This window comes from Cyprinus carpio, chromosome B3 (assembly GCF_018340385.1).
Source record: "Cyprinus carpio isolate SPL01 chromosome B3, ASM1834038v1, whole genome shotgun sequence".
Taxonomy (NCBI): domain Eukaryota; kingdom Metazoa; phylum Chordata; class Actinopteri; order Cypriniformes; family Cyprinidae; genus Cyprinus; species Cyprinus carpio.
In genome coordinates, this window is record NC_056599.1 from 21,299,507 (window position 1) to 21,317,035 (window position 17,529).

The window sequence follows — 17,529 nt, forward strand, 5'->3', positions numbered from 1 at the left end:
CGTTCCTCATGAGAGAAAAGACTGGAGCACTCAGTTATGACATTTTGTAAAAATTAAACATGCATGAAGTATTCACAAGAAGATCGATAAAATGATTTATAAAAAGGGCTGGATTTTTCAGTTCATGTCAACTAAATGATTAATTGTCTCAGAATGTAAATTTAAAATGCTACACATCAGTAATGGTTTACAACAGAGATCCCTGCTCCATCTTTAATTACACAAAGGGGAATTTGGTCTGAACAAAGGTTGAAGACCCCTGGACTAGATAGCCCAACTCAGCCAGACTAACATAACAAGAATCACACACTGCTGATATTGTGAACATCAGTTTATTTGTATATTGATAGTGGAAAATGAGTTTCACATGAAAACGCATAGAATGGTCCCAGGTATCATTTGCCTCTAGGGTGTGAATACTAAAGCTCAAACAGTAAAACCAGCTGAAAGAATTACAGCAAGTATTCTGAAGGTCTATAGATCACAGCTGAAAAAACTTTTTTTTTTCCCTTAAGAACAACTGGCACTGGTTTGTAAAGTTTCCCAATCTTGAACTATTATACACATTTTATAACCTGAAGATCTACATTCTGTTGGTCGTCCCTTGCTTTGTGTATATTTCACCGGGTAGTCTGAAGTATCTTATTTGATCATTTGAGTATGTTCCCAGAACCTGAGCCAGGTCTGTCAGGTCTGTCAAGCTAGACTAAGGATTTGAGCAAGTGTAAATAAACTAATATGAGGTAATTGGCAAAGAGTGAGATTAGATTTCAAAGCGTGTTTAATTGCCAATTCACATTTCACACTAAACTAGCTGCCAGCAAACTTTGCAGTCACCGTGTCCTCAGCCCCCAATGAATTCAGGTCATAACTTACCGAAAGCATCTGGAATCCATCCAGTTCATGTTATTCACAATAACAATGCTAATTCAAATTAAATGCAATTGTGTGACAAGTCTTGTTAATAGTCCCTTAAAAACAGTTGGCTACATACTTAGGAGTTCAGCCGCCAGAGCTTTACATCATTTCATTGGGATTATCCTAAAAATTTGACAAGAATGACAGTCATAGAGCAAGTACATGATGTCATGTTCAGCAAGAAGAATGGACTTAATGTTGACATTTACAGCCAAAACAGATCCTACTATTCACTTATGTGTCCTATAATCTCAAAATCTACGGTATATACAGTCTACGAACACACGCACATCTCATAATAAATTAAAATTCACAAAACAATGTGCAAGTTGACTCTGTGAACTCTTAAGCCTCGTCATTAAGGTGGTCTTGTCCATGTGGGCAGGTGAAAGGCGCGAGTAAAACATGGAGGGTGAAGTGGACTCTTGAAAGGGGGAGTTTAGCAGCCCCCGACCGCACCGGCGAGGGTCACTGTGGAACTGCCTTGAGGTTTGCCTTTGTGCCGCTGACCTCCTCGTCTTCTGCCTCCAGACTTTGGTTCAAGAAGACAGGAGAAAGGAAGTTATAAGATGATTGTTGACCTTCAAAACATTACACTTGATCATATAATGCTAATAGTAAGCAGCACCACAGCATAAATTACACAGTAAGTACATGTAGTTTAAAGGGTTAATACAGTTAATGAAACCTAAAACTAAAACCATGAACTGAAATGAAATATATATATATAAAAAAATTGATTTTATTTTAGCTAGTTGCTACAGCAACATTTCTCTTTTCAGTTTAATTTGATGTACCAAAATAACTACAACTGATAAAAATGTTAAACTATATAGACGTTAAAAAAATTCTAATCTTAACTAAACAAACATAATTCATAACACCTTAATTAAAATGTAAATAAAATATAAAACTGAAAACTAATTCAAAATATTAATTAAAAAAAAACTACTTTTCATAATAAAATAATGGTAGTTCTTCATTAATAAATATTAATATTTTGGATTACTGATAAATATTAATAAATATTTGATTTGCAAATATAAATCACACATTTACATTTTCTATGCAGCTACAAAAAAAATTACAGAAAGATTTTAATTTTGTTCATTTTAATTCTAGATGGATCAATTTAAAATAATTTAAATTTTCAAAAAATAGAAAAAAAAAAGAAAAGAAAAATAGCAAATCTTTAAAATACCACACAAAAACTTCAATGTCACATGCAGAGAGAGAGAAAAAAAAAAAACTCTTGGTAAATGTCTAAAATTAAAATCAATCCAATTATTCATCCATCTGCCATTGTCAACCGAACAGATCACTGTAACATTGCCCTAGAAAATATGAACATCACACAAAATACTAAATGCACAGATTAATCATTATCTTGTGCACGGAGACAACTCCCAAACTAGCCAATAATAAATACAACACCCTCCTGGTCACAAGCCTCACTCATTTCATGCCACAGTATCATTTGGGTAAAAGATGCATGGTGCACTGTGCTTTCAGGATGTTGAGACTCCAGAAACAGCACAGTTCCTGTGAGGTAATTAGCAGTCTTGGGAATGAGTGAGTCACTTGCTGTCCCTTGTTTTACCTTGTTCTCTTTGTTTTGAGGCTCTTCCTCCATTTCTGTCTGAAGCAGTAAGAAGTGTGAAACAAAAAAGGTAAACGAAAGCAAAAACGGAGCAATTTATAGGAAAAAAAAGGGATGAAATGAAAGCACGGGTGAAGAAAAGCAACAGAAGAGCGTGATGCAGGTGAAGCAAAGTAAATATTTCATGTGAGAATCAAAAGGAAATCGAAATCATGGAGTAAAGGGAGAAAAGTGATAGAAAGCTATTAGACCAGACAGATCAGACAAAACAGCAGGAAAGAACAAATCACCAGTACTTATAAATCTGAGCTTTGCACATCTTATATTTAATATTCTTCCCCTCGTTTGTTGATATTACCTGTTGTGGTACGGTTTGCTGGGCGGCTGGCGATCCTGTGCTAGCGCTCTCCTCATTGGACGGGGCCACTCCATCCTCTCTTCTAGCCGGGGCTTTCTTTGTTGACTGCATTTGATTTGCGGAGGTTTGGAGTTTGACGGCTGATTATTTGTTGACAGGAGCAACTACAAGCCAAAGGAACAAAAGTGATCAACTGCTAGCCGGAAAATACTGAAACACTTCCAGGCATTCGGTTGTAGCCTACACACTCAAAGTCTTATTCCCCATGAAGCTGACCTTCGTGATGGTGCCCACAGCTTTAGTTCTTCCCTCTCTGAACACGAGCCTGTGGTCTATGTGCAGGTACTCTGGGGTTTTAATGAAGCGGAAGTGTACGGTAGCTTTGTCTCCTGTGCGTAAGCAGTCTCGGGTCATAGAGAGGATTGTGGCCGTTTGCCTGATGCTACCGCAGTGCACTGTGGGAAGGAAGAGACAAGTGAGAGACAAATCGAACATATTTGAATTTAAGAGCGTGCAAGTGCATGTTATCTCACCCATTGCTTGATATCTAGGCGAGATGGTGGTCGGGTGATGTAAAACTAGTATCTCGGCCTCAAACTCCCAGTATGCCTGCGGGTTTAATCGTGGGGACACCATGACCATGCCCTTCCTTATTGAGGAGCGCTTGATCTGAAGGAGAGAGAAATGAGGAGGAATGCTGTAATGAACAGCAAGATATACGAGATCCCATTCATGAACAAATGATTCAGAACCAGCTTTTAATGTGTCGGTCAAAACGATTCACTGAACGATTCACTGACTGAGCGAATCTGATTCAGAGTAAATCGCTTGAATATTAATCTCTTACTGAACTGATGATTCAGTTATGTCCGATGTAAAGTCAATCAGAAACTGCTCATTGTAATTAATAATACATATTCACAACATTTAGCAGTGAGGTCCAACTGTAATTTAAAGTGCCCTATTATGCCATTTTCAATATTGCCTTTCATGCAGTGTGTAATGTAGCTGTATGTGAACGTAAACGATCAGCAAAGTTGTAAAGACAAAAGTGCATGATAAATAAAGTTATTGTCTCCCAAAATAAAGAATCGACTCTCTACAGCCTAAACGAGTCGTTAGTTTCAAATTCGAATCCCACTTCCGTGATGGCTACATGTCACGAGGTAACACATTTGCATAATTCTACTCCATGTTCTACGTTGGCCGGCCGCAAACAACTTGACCCCGCCCACAAACACGTCATTTTACTAACCCTCTAATCTCGGGGAGTTCAACGCGGGATTAACTAAACGCTTGCTGAAGAAAGACGGATCAGTACCCTGTTTATCTGGACCAGCTGCTCCACTGAATCACAACCTGTAAGTATGATAAATAATAGATGTTTGTATTTTCTATCGAGCGTTTAAAATACAGAACTACTGAAACAGGCTTATTGTTTCTGACACGCGCTGTACTCCGCAGACCAATCACAACAGACTGGACCATCTGACCAATCAGAGCAGACTCATGGAAAGGAGGGGTTTAGAGAGACTGAATCTTGAACTGCTTCGAATGAATCGAAACTAAAGTGTTTTTTGACCTTGCATGCATGTAATCCTATTGTTGGAGACTCCCAAAACAATATTAGGAACCATAAAAATTGCATAATAGGTGCACTTTAAACAGCATTTGTTTCTCAAAGAGGTATAAATATTCTTACAAAACAGTTTATTTATATATTTGTCACAAATATAATCAAGATCACTAAAGAGACAATTTCATCTGGGAACTTCTGAACAACCATCTTTATTGAACAATTCTGTAATTTGTAACACTTTCCCCGCCAAACAGAATTTTCCACTGCTACACACTGGGGGGCGCTATTACGCATCTCCTGAATGAGTCCAGAATCTCCTGATTAAACACACATGAGGAAGACACAGAAACAAGCGATCTCATATGCAAGCAGATGCATATGAAAAATAATGCGATCATCAACAACAACCAACATATAAATGAAAACTGCCTAATGTTATTGAGTGAAATGTCAAACCAGGAAGTGGTACTGTGAAGTACTGTGCAAGCTTTTGGGGTGCTGACGGAAGTGACCTACTGCATATTTGCTTTGATCATCATAATGAATATAATCCATATGTAGTATTTGATAAAAATGCGATGTTCTCAGCTTTTTGCTCAAAATGTTGCTTTTTTTTTTAATGAAATTTACCTACATTAAAGTGTTGATTAAAAGAATTTTTTTGTTTAAAAGTAGAGGCTCTGTTTTTCATTTTGATGTATGGCATGTTCAGATATTCAATACAACAAAATATTCTGGGGGCCATGATATTTGAGAGAAAATTATCAAAAATGCTAGCATTGGCTGACAACTTTTTGTTCAAAAACTCTGGCGGGGAAAGGGTTCATTTAGCTCCTAAATATTTAATTCCATTTAGTTTGGAACCCACACCACATACCTTTTTCAGAGCAAAAGAGGCCGTCTGTCCACCGCGGACCTCTTTCACAGGCATCCTCTTGCGGTGAATGGATTTGACAGTGATGGCGAGGAAAGCGCCCAAAGGGTCTGGTCCAAGAAGCAAAGTGTCATTGAGTCGAATAAGCCCTCGTAACGTGGTCCCAGACACTACTGTTCCTACACCCTGGCCAAAAATAAATGGACTGATGAGAGAGGGGAGACGTATAAATATATAAACGGAGACAGACAGCGTGCTTACAGGTACTGAATAGGTGTCGTCTATCTGGAACTCGGCAGGCTCGTGGTCTTTGAATGAGCTTCTGGAGGAGAGCAGGTTCAGGAACATCTTCAGCAGATCCATGTTTTCTCCTGTGACGTTAGAGATCTGGAAGATGGGACATATTCTACAAAACAAACAAACATATGTGAGTCTGGGGAATAACTGGGTTAAAAGTCAGCGATAAGCAAAAACGTGTATAGTGGGGCATCACCTCTCAGAACTGAAATTGGATGCTGTGACGATGACATCATCTTTGTTCTGGACTAGGACAGGGATCTTTCTGCAGCCTGGAGACTTTAATATCTTCTGCAGGAGCTTCAAGGTCTCTGAAAAGACATTAGTATCACAGTACCTACCACTTTCCATAATTTATAGTCACTGAAGCAGTGGTTCACCTTGAAGAATATTAGCTGGACACATGTCAATCTTTGTAACCACCACAAAGACAGGAACATTGAGAGCTAAAGCCAAACCCAGGTGCTCTTTGGTCATGCCAACGATTCCTGCATTACTTCCAATCTGTGCAAGAGAGAAAAATTAAGTCAATTTAAAGATGTCAACAATCATTAGAGCACTCGGTTACAAATCCTAATAAGCTGCCCACTTTGGCAGCACTTTTAGGTCTCATAAATGTGCTCCCAACATCAAGTTCGGTCCAAAATTATGCCACATTTCAGCCCATATTCACATCTGAAGGAAATGTCTATTACAAACTTATTTTAATCAGAACTAAAAATGTTTTTTGTTTTTAAAGTTAATGAAATAATAAATCAAATGGACTATTTTAACCGGTATTTGTTGTGCTCGTTAGAGTATTGAGTTCTCAGCTTAGCGATATGCTAATGACATACTATTAAAAATCAACCGTCTAGTCATTTCTCATGTGGCTCACTCACACTCATATTTGGTTAGGATGCTGCGACTGAAGGAAATAATTACCATCAGCATGCAGAAATCAGGCAGATGGCCGGTCATTCCAAACACTGTAGTCTTCAAGTACTTCTCATGGCCAGCCAGGTCAATAAAGGTAATGACTTTAGAAGACTTCTCACAGATCTTGGTCCAATCCAGGCTGCCTCCGTGACTGTCAGGTTTGTTGACTACCTGGCCTTCTTGATCAAATCCCAGGATGTCGTTGCCTACCGCTGCTGGGGTGCGGCCACTCTCCATTTCATGCTTGTGTCTGAAGAGCTTCTGTCGTGCAAAGCCACGTCCATTATCCAACTCTCCATGAGTCAGCACACCCAGCAGAGTGCTCTTACCGGCGTCCACATTCCCCACTACAGCCACCCTGAGGAAAACACCATCACGGCTTTGAGCTAGTAATGCAAAAGGGCTACAGTCAATAAGGTAAAAGCTTCTTAGAACTTGGAAGACATATTAAAGATGCTCCTTTAATATGACAGACGAGCATGAATCGTGAATCACTGATATGCTACACTCCTGTTCAAAAGTTTGGGGTTGGCAAGTTTTTAACGTTTTTGAAAGACGTCTCTTATAGGGTTGTGACGGCGAGGAAATTCTCCCACCGGTTAATCGATGTGTGACAACACCGGTAACACCGGTATCACTGGGGCTTGAGTCCGTTGGAGTTCTCCCTCTTTTCCTTTGCTTTTAAATAGCTTATAAATCCCTGTGTGCATTTTACATTCACTTTCAAATTAGCCTCAATTTCGCATCAAGTGCTTGAATGGACAATGATAAAGCAGTACAACGACAAACTCACTGTGAAACAGAACTTTTATTAACAAAACAAATAAAAATACACCAAAATATTGCCAAACAGGCACTTTAGCATTTCGTTTCGATACTAAATCTTCTTCCATCATCTTGTCTGCCTCTCCTCACTTATTGTCAGTCAGCTCGACTCACTTTCCTCATGTGATGAATGAAATCCTGCTGCTGATCTGTGATGCGACTGTCGTTTAACACCATCAACATCTTCTATAACAGCAAGCCTAGTCTCTTCTGCTCACAATGGCGGTGTTTATTTGATAAAAAAATGTAAAATTGTGAAATATTATTTACAATTTAAAAAAACGTACTGAAAAATCAAAATAAAACATAAAATATTACAAACATTAAAAATAATCCATTACTCCCATTCCAAAGCAGCCATTACTCCAGAGTCCGGTCTTCCGTGTCAGATGATCCTTCAGAAATCTTTCTAATATACTGAGTGCTGCTCAAGAAACATTTCTTATTATATCAATGCTGCTTAATAATGTGAAAAGCATGATAAAACTTCTTAATGAACAGAAAGTTCAAAGGACTTCATTAATTTGAAACAATCCAGTAAAATTATAAAATGTCTTTACTGTCACATTCTATCAATTTAATGCCTTCTTCCTAAATACAAGTTTTCAATAACTTTTGAAAGGTTGCGTACATTCATGTTCTTTTGGATTAACTTTTCTTGATCTTTTCCATTGTCAGCATTCATTGTAAGGAAAATAGCAGCCTGGACATTGTCCTGAACACCTCATTTTATGTTCCACAAAAAAAGTATTTGATGTTTGAGCAACCATGAGTACATGAGACCAAGTGTTTATTTCGGTTAAACTGAACTGTCACTTTTCTCATCACTCACCTAACCTCCAGGAAGTCAGCTTCTCCCACTCGACGGCGAATAAGGTAATCTCTGACCTGGCCGCCAGCTTCGGCACGCTCTCTCAACAGGATGAGGTCTGCCTCGATCTGCTCACACATGGACCTTACTGTGGCCACAGACGCCTGCATATCACTCTCATTCAAACCATAGTCTTCTCCATCTGAAAGAGTGTGAGAGACAAGCTGGTGGGTACTCTTAAACAAAAAAAAAAAAAAAGTAATAAAATGAGTCTCAAGGCTCTAATCTTAGATTCTCACCTGAACCCACCCCCAAGACATAGATGGTCTCCCCGCAGCCCTCGTCCATCCTCTCACGCAGTTGCCGTAGTAACAAGTCATACTGTTCCCCATTGGGACTGACCAGGGCTATCTATCATACATAACAGAAAATAATCGTATTAACACAGAGCGACTGTGGAACAACATTCCTTCTGTTTGTTACAGTCATAAATGCAGTACAAAGGCTCAGTCTGAGTCAACACCAGTGCAACTAGACCAAAGTCATCATTAGACTTGAACAGAGTTGCCAGACTTTACTGCATGTTACATCAGTCGTAATGAAGAGTAATGTCACACAAGCCAAAGTGACGAAGCGTCATGCAAAAAAACACAGTGCTCAGCTCCAGCCGTACAAAAACAGATCCTCCCCCCCCAGCCTGAACCTGTCTGATGAATGATAAGAAGGCAGCTGCCACAGTTCCCACGTCCATCAGGGTTGAGCACGGGTGGATGTGTAAACCCAAACTAGATTATGAATAGCTGACGTGTCAAGCTGGGTCGTGCGGAGACATGCTGTACATCTTCTGAAACTATTTAATACCACATTTTTCTAATTCTAGTTTAAATATAATGCATGTACTTATAGTACCATAATAACTTAAAGACTACATGTAATATTTGTACTTCTGTACTATTAGGCAGTAGGTTCTAGTACTTATTTCTTAGCTATTAGTAACCATGCCAATAATTATTCATTAATAAGATACATTTTTCATCTCACTAATCATTTGTCATGTGTCATGATTAGTCAGAGGAGTTCAGAAAGAGACATCAGAGTTCAATTAAAAATCTTACTAGAAAGATTACAGCTGCTTCTAGTGTGCACACTAGTGTCTAAAACAAGGAAAGATGTAATATATACTTTTATAACTCTTTTAATAGTTGCTGGTAACTAAGAAATAGGTACCAGAACTAATAAATAGTTATTAGTAAAACTGGTGCCAAAAACAACCAAATACATACTCTTTAGCATAAACGGTGGATGTGTGAAATACAGAACCTAAATTTGTTGTTTTAAACCTATAATTACGTAGTAGTTACTTGTATATAATAAATAGCTACTAGTGATATTGAAATGAAGGGTTATTTTAGTAACAACGTGATACTATTATAATTTATTTGCATTTTTTGTTTTAATTTTCTTTTTTCTTTTAATTTTAGTTACATTTTTAGTAATTTTGTTGTATGTTTCTGTCATTTGTATCGGTCTTTTATAATGTTTATTTATTTATTTACCTTCAGCTTTAAATATTTTAGTACATCAAGTTAAACCAAATGAAAATGAGAAATTATGCCTTGGCAGCTAGTTGAAATATACATGATATTTTATTTCAGTTAACTAATTTCAAGGAAGGAAAATGTTGTTCATCGTTTGTACCATAAACAAACAAAAAAACAAGAACAAAAACAAACAAACAAACAAACAAACAAAAAAAAGTTATCAATTTATAAAATGGACTTCCTGACTCTCTGATCTATTGATCTCCCTCCTCCGAAAAGGGAAACCCCTCTGTGTTGCGCGGATATTTCATCAGGTATTGTGTTGTGAGGTTGTCATTTCTTCACAGCTGACAAACTCTCCATATTTCATTCATTGGAATGAATGCAGATTTGCAGTCTATAATCAGCTTGATTAACAGCTAAACCCCCACACAGATGAATAAATCAGAAAGCCATATTTTAATACTGCTCTACGACAGGTGCATGTGATATAGACGATAAGAAATTTGTTAAAAATATCGCTAAAGATATCCGGGCTAGCTTAGGTTAGGTTTACAGATGCAAACACACAGTGGTCAGCTCGTAAAACAGTGAACATCTCAAAACAGTGAAGAAAATCAGATAACCTGATTAAAACTGTCAGTTCAAAATTTCAACGTGTAGTCACATTACTAATAATATAATTTTTGAAAACGCATTCATTTACTACGACTAGGCGGACTCTGTTTGAGGCCTACCTTGCTGGAGAAGTCGATGCCGAGATCCACGGCCTCGCCGTTGAACATCTCCCCGTCCTCGAAGCACTCAGCCCCGTCATCCTCGCCGCATCCCCGCGCTGGAGCAAACATGCTAGCGGGGACCACAGACTCTGGTAACCCTATGGCTCCGGGATTAAAACCCGGATCCGTCGTCGTTGCTGATGCCATCTCTGGGGCAGCAGTTTTTAAAATCAAGCTAAAACAACTATAAAACGAGGCGGTTAGGGGGGAACAATTGTAAGCTGATACAGCACAAACTGTAACGCCGCTCGCCACTAGGCTAAAACCTGCCTCTTCGAGATAAACAAGTATCGCTACATATTACTGCTATCACAATAACACGCTGAGCTGATAATAGAGTACGCCAAAGTCTGACAATCTGTCGCTGTGCACGTTTAAATGTGAAGTTTAAAAATGTTAAGAAAATGAGTCGTGTGTGTTTTTTCTTCTTCTCATGAATTATTGATCAGCGGTCTTGGCCAATCATTTTCTCCAGAATTATAATCACGTGTGTTATTATCCAATGAAAGTTCGTGGGCGGTGCATATCATTACTAATAAAATATAATTACAATGCAAATGATGCAACATTTAGTTGTAAAGTCGCAAGGTTTGTTTTGATACATGGTTGACAGAAAAAAAATATTTTTTTTAATAATATAAATAAATAATTATAATTGGTAGAACAAGGACAGTTTAAGACTAATAAATAAAGGATATCAGGTGTATGCTATTTAGAGTAGAACAAGGACAGTTTAGTGACCGTCTTCATCACGCAGCTGTGTAGTAACTGAATCCTCGTGCGACAACAAAACGTGTAACTACAATATTATACATAAAGGGTCACCAGATTGTCTTGTTTGTGTAATCTCATTAAACTAAATTACTAAACGTATCAGCAAGAATCTGAGTGATGTCAAGTCAGGCTAACAAGTCAGGTAGCCCCTTTCAGATGGTATTTAAATCTTAATTGTTCATCTGATATAATAATGTAAGTGTTGTATTGTATAATGTTTATCATATTTGTGATAAAATACTGACTGGATCATTGAAATCACTTAGGTTTCTGGACTTATAAAGGCAACCTGTTGAATGATTGGAGCTTGGCTGATTCGGCTGCATTGTAGGGCAGACTTGTGACACAAGTCAATGGAACAAAAGCAAAAAAAAATTTTAAAATTGAGCCTAAATTAAAAGTCAAGAAGTAGTAGCATTGGACTGTAATCAAGAGGGTTCAGGGTTAAACCCCTGAACTTAAAATATTTGCCTGAAGTCTCCCTTAGATTTAAAGTTAATATTTAAAAAATGTAACATCATATTCACGTTCACGGTTCTCTTATAGCAATCAGTGGTCACATGACATGCAGGTAATCATGTAAACTTAGTAAGTGTTTTTATTTTAATAAATTATTGTAATTTTTAAAATATAATTTTGTTAGCTTTTCATCAACTCATAAACCCCCACAGCAGATGTAGGAAGTTCAGTCTGAATGTGAAAAAAGGCAGCATCTTTAGTAGGCCTAGTTATCCAGGTCTCAGAGCCAAGAAGCAAAGGGACACACTGTAGCACAGGCAGAATTTAGGGGCTGTGAGGCGCTGTAGTGGACGTGGTCCTCCAAAAAACAAAAAGCAAGCAACCCAACCAGAACAATGGACACAACAATATCATGTCTGACACAGAGTAAAAAGTGCTCTGCCAGCATGTTGTAGAGTGCGACTTTTTAATGGAGCCCTGGCTGAACTTATCATTATTTTCCCTACAATCCAATCAAGAAATGTTCATTCTTAAAAAAAAATTAACGTGTATATACAGGTCCTTCTAAAAATATTAGCATATTGTGAAAAAGTTCATTATTTTCCATAATGTAATGATAAAAATTTAACTTTCATATATTTTAGATTCATTGCACACCAACTGAAATATTTCAGGTCTTTTATTGTTTTTAATACTGAGATTTTGGCATACAGCTCATGAAAACCCAAAATTCTATCTCAAAAATTAGCATATCATGAAAAGGTTCTCTAAACGAGCTATTAACCTAATCATCTGAATCAACTAATTAACTCTAAACACCTGCAAAAGATTCCTGAGGCTTTTTTAAAAACTCCCAGCCTGTTCATTACTCCAAACCCGCAATCATGGGTAACGACCTGCCGACCGGACTGCTGTCCAGAAGGCCATCATTGACACCCTCAAGCGAGAGGGTAAGACTCAGAAAGAAATTTCTGAACGAATAGGCTGTTCCCAGAGTGCTGTATCAAGGCACCTCAGTGGGAAGTCTGTGGGAAGGAACCGGAATGGCAAAAAACGCTGCACAACGAGAAGAGGTGACCGGACCCTGAGGAAGGATTGTGGAGAAGGACCGATTCCAGACCTTGGGGGACCTGCGGAAGCAGTGGACTGAGTCTGGAGTAGAAACATCCAGAGCCCACCGTGCACAGGCATGTGCTTTTGAACCAGAAGACAGCGGCAGAAGCGCCTGACCTGGGTTCTACAGAGAAGCAGCACTGGACTGTTGCTCATTGGTCCAAAGTACTTTTTCGGATGAAAGCACAAATTTTGCATGTCATTCGAAATCAAGTGCCAGAGTCTGGAGGAAGACTGGTGGAGAAGGAAATGCCAAAATGCCTGAAGTCCAGAGTCAAGTACCCCACAGTCAGTGATGGGGCTGGGGTGCCATGTCAGCTGCTGGGTGTTGGTCCACTGTGTTTTATCAAGGGCATAGGGTCAATGCAGCTAGCTATCAGGAGATTTTGGAGCACTTCATGCTTCCATCTGCTGAAAAGCTTTATGGAGATGAAGTTTTTCGTTTTTCAGCACGACCTGGCACCTGCTCACAGTGCCAAACACCACTGGTAAATGGTTTTACTGACCATGGTATTACTTTGTGCTCAATTTGGCCTGCCACACCTCTCCTGACCTGGAACCCCATAGAGAATCTGTGGGATAATGTGAAGAGAAAGTTGAGAGACGCAAGACCCAACACTCTGGATGAGCCCCGCCGCCTTAAGGCCGCTATCGAAGCATCCTGGGCCTCCTATAACACCTCAGCAGTGCCCACAGGCTGATTGGCCTCCATGCCACCACGCGGGCGCATTGAAGCAGTCTTTTCTTTTTCTGTCAAACGATTCCCGACCAATATTTGAGTGCATAACTGAAACATAATTATTTGAAGGTTGACTTTTTTTTGTATTAAAAACACTTTTCTTTTATTGGTCGGATGAAATATGCTAATTTTTTGAAGTAGGAATTTTTGGGTTTTCATGAGCTGTATGCCACAAATCATCAGTATTAAAAACAATAAAAGACCTGAAATATTTCAGTTGGTGTGCAATGAATCTAAATATATATGAAAGTTTGTAATTTTTATCATTTACATTATGGAAAATAATGAACTTTTTCACAATATGCTAATTTTTTGAGAAGGACCTGTATATAGAGAGAGAAAGAGAGAGAGAGATTTTAGAAGTCAATAGCTCTCAGAGTCAATGTAATTTCAGGTATAGATTACTAAATTGTGTGGTTCCAAGTCTGGGACAGTTTGTTTTTTTCACGTCTTAAAAGACAAAGCATGCCAAAGTTACATGAAAAGTACAAATAAGGAGAATGGATCATAAGGATCCTGCAACTTTGCTACATTTCAGTCATTTGACCAGCAGATGGCGGAAAAGGAATAAAAGTAGTGTAATATGATGATTCAAAAAAAATCTTCCCTGGTAGACTTTAATGTAACGCCACAGTTCCTGTGAAGCTCTTCACGTGAGATACATGATGTACCCCAGGCCAGGTGTGCAGCCATGCACCTCTTCAGTGTTATTTTAAGGGAAATGTCTTTAGGAATAGTTTTGAAAACGTTAAAGATTAGAATTATTCTAAAGATGTAACACAAGCACGTGCTAGTCCTAATGTAAAAAAAGAAAAAAAAAATAAAATTATTGAATACATAATCAACAAAAAACAAAAAATATATAGTTGCAAGCTTGTTCGTGCAGTGCTGACGGTGACATTCAGAGGAGGGTCATTTTCTCTTGTGTAGCCTATGTCATAGGGCATATGTTTATGTGCTTCCCCAACGCGCACGATGACAATCCAGACCACAACATAGCCTACTGCCAGTAAGGATGCGATCTCTCTTCCTCTGCATCTCTTTTGCACTCCAGTGCTTCGTTCTCCAAAGCGCATCCGAGTATTCTTCCAAATCCGAGCAGGAATACGAATTCGGTGACTATCGTGGCAGGTTCTGTATCGACGACAAATATGTGTTTTGTTTTATAGCATCGCTCGTGCCAGTGTGATTGGGGACACTCTTATCCGAGGTTTAATTATCCGAGCTCCACAGCGTGTCCCTGCACCTGCACAGAGGATGGACCCGTGTGGTTCTCGTTTGCAGTCAAGACCCAAGGGTGCCCGCGCGGTATAACACCCGAGATGCACGAATAGGAGATCACATACAACCGGTTCTGCTGCCTGCTGCCCTTGTGTGTAAAGCTAAGTCAGTAAAGTTTGTGTGTACGGGGGCAAAACTTACAGAATGCTGGAGGAATTTAGGGTGAGTCAATACATTTATAAAATACATTGCACTATATTGCCCTGCATGGGCATTCTATGATGATTATAATATTTAGTTTTGATTATTATTTTTATTTTTATTTTTATTTATTTTTTTTACTAACGTTTTTGTGTTTATTACAACAATGCAATATATAATGATGACCATTTGCATTGTTTGGTTTGTTTTATCACAACACTGCTCACATTTCAGGAAATGAAAAGAATCGAATTGGGACATCATAAAAAAATTGCATGATAATTATCTAATATCTGTGTTTTGTTTAAGTCTAGTCAATGAACTAATGTTTGTGGGATAAAATCTTACATTTGTCAGACACTTTTACAAAAAAGTGTAAAAGAGTATGGAACAAAACAAGCTACACTCAGAAAAAAAAGCTAGAAAGCAGTCACTAGTGCAATATCCTAAAGGGTTATCTTCTTTACCCCTAAATGTTATGTTAGTAATTATACATTAAAATACCCAGTAAAAGTATTGTATCTAGTAAAAGTATCCAGTAAAAAGAAATTATTTTAGATTAATCCATTCATAGCCATTGATCTAAGATTGGTTGCAATCGCCTGTCTCTGACTATCTGAGAATACATGGGATTTCCCTGACCTATTAATCAATATGCCCCCAGTGAGTTTAGATTGTATAATCCTGAGTGAATCTCTGCTCCTGTCTTAAACAGTTGTCACCCTGTGAGCGCTGCCGGTGTGAAGTCAACAGAGAAGTTTACTGCACCATATCCGGCTGCCCTACCTTACATTGTGTGAATCCTGTATATGAACCCAACCACTGCTGTCCTGTGTGCAAAAATGGTGAGAGTTTTTACACATGCAACATCTCACGTGCCTGTCTGTTCCATCCAACGTCATTAACACTATAACGTAATGTTTTAACAAACATCTGCATCTGTCAAGACCTGTTTGTGTTCTGAGAGGCCTGTAAGGTTGTGTTTTGAGGATCAGTAATGAAGTTTCTTTAATGATGTGTGGAGGCCTCACCTCTTGTTTTTGATTGATTTCTTCTTGATTACTGCATAGTTCATGGTGATGTCATGGAAAAATAATGATGCAATGGAATTGTTCGATGGATTGCTTACTACCATGCCGTCTATAAATAGGAACCAGTCCACGGCATGCTGGGATGGCGCAGGCACTATGGGGCATTGGGCCATCCAACAGAAGGCATGAGGTGGACAGATTGTGTGTCTGATAGTTGGTGTATGTAATGTCCATATAGAATCTGGCAAATGGCAAGTAATGTGGACAGATTTCAAAACAAAAGATGCTGTATATATGAAATAAGTAATGCATTTGTGTTTGTATATGCCTGGCAATTTCTATATGAGATCAATCATTCAATAGACAATAGTGTTTAAAGGGATAGTTCACCCAAAAATGAACATTTAGTCACCCTCATGTTGTTCCAAACCTGCATGACTTATGACTTATTCTGGAGAAAACAAAAGACTCCATTGACTTGTTTTATTTTGGGTTCCACTGAACATATAAAAGTCATAAAGGTTTGCAATGACATTCGGGTGAGTAAATGATAACAGAATTTTAATTTTTGGGTGAGCTATTCCTATAAGAGAAGCTCTAATTCTAACCAAATCCTGAGCTTCATGCTCTTCATGTCTCTTTTATATAGGGCCAAACTGCTTTGCTGGAAATCACGTGATCTCAGCAGGAGAACGTGTTGAGATTGATGAGCGGATGGTATGTTTCTGCACCTACCAGGATGGAACAGGGCAGACGCACCTTCACGCTACCTGTGAGGAGCACCAACAAGCAGACAATGAAGCCACTGACTCCGACAACACATCCAAGCAGAAGGAGGAGCAGGAGACGGAGAAAGAGAAAGAGAGAGTGTTCTCACCCAGGCTGGATGCCATCCCATGAAGTGAAGTGTGCCTGGGACCAGCTCTCCTGACAGGCAGGAGGGGATGCAGAACACCATGCAGGTGTCTGTGCTCAAGGTAAACACAACCTGTGCTGGGATAGCTGCCAATGCTGACCTCTTTAGCCAACCTCACCACCCCCTCCCATCCTGACCCAGATCGGCAACCCACTGACAAGCAACATGCACTAATAAAATGTTCTGTTATTATACATGGCACACTCGTTGTCCAGAAATTAGGGGTCAGTAAGTTTTAAAATAAATACGTTTATGCAGCAAGGTCACATTAAATTGATTAAAAAAGTGACATCGGATATGTTGACAATGTTACAAAATAATTCCATTTCAAATAAATGCTGTCCTTTTGAACTTTTTATTCATCTATGAATCCTGAAAATGTATTCCAAGTAGCACATTAGAATGATTTCTGAAGTCACACTGAAGACGGGAGTAATGATGCTGAAAACTCAGCTTGGCCATTACAGGAATAAATTACATTTTAAAATATGTTAAAATAGAAAGCAGTTATTTTAAATTGCAATAATATTTCACAATATTTCTGTATTTGTGATCAAATAAATGCAGCCTTGGTG

General features: G+C 38.6%; 2 protein-coding genes across 2 annotated transcripts; one reads left to right on the forward strand and one right to left on the reverse strand.

Moving 5' to 3' along the window:
- Positions 1-316: 316 nt before the first annotated feature.
- Positions 317-10,955, reverse strand: LOC109072025 (GTP-binding protein 1-like). Its single transcript, XM_042720212.1, is given in 14 exon segments — positions 317-1,456; positions 2,519-2,557; positions 2,877-2,989; positions 2,992-3,040; positions 3,153-3,331; positions 3,410-3,545; positions 5,333-5,515; positions 5,591-5,735; positions 5,823-5,937; positions 6,007-6,130; positions 6,551-6,902; positions 8,202-8,382; positions 8,480-8,591; positions 10,459-10,955. Coding segments are annotated over 14 exon segments (2,016 nt in total). The 5' UTR covers positions 10,648-10,955; the 3' UTR covers positions 317-1,357.
- A 3,993-nt stretch (positions 10,956-14,948) lies between these two features.
- LOC109072027 (brorin-like) lies at positions 14,949-17,301 on the forward strand. The gene is made up of 3 exons (XM_019088317.2): positions 14,949-15,028; positions 15,723-15,852; positions 16,688-17,301. The coding sequence occupies exons 1-3, from the start codon at positions 15,011-15,013 to the stop codon at positions 16,936-16,938; spliced, it is 399 nt and encodes a 132-aa protein (XP_018943862.2). The 5' UTR covers positions 14,949-15,010; the 3' UTR covers positions 16,939-17,301.
- Positions 17,302-17,529: the final 228 nt, after the last annotated feature.

Bases quoted from the DNA above. Each gene is read 5' to 3' on its own strand.
- LOC109072027 (XM_019088317.2), top strand. The intron at 15,853-16,687 runs GTGAGAGTTTTT...TCTTTTATATAG, and splicing joins CTGTCCTGTGTGCAAAAATG to GGCCAAACTGCTTTGCTGGA.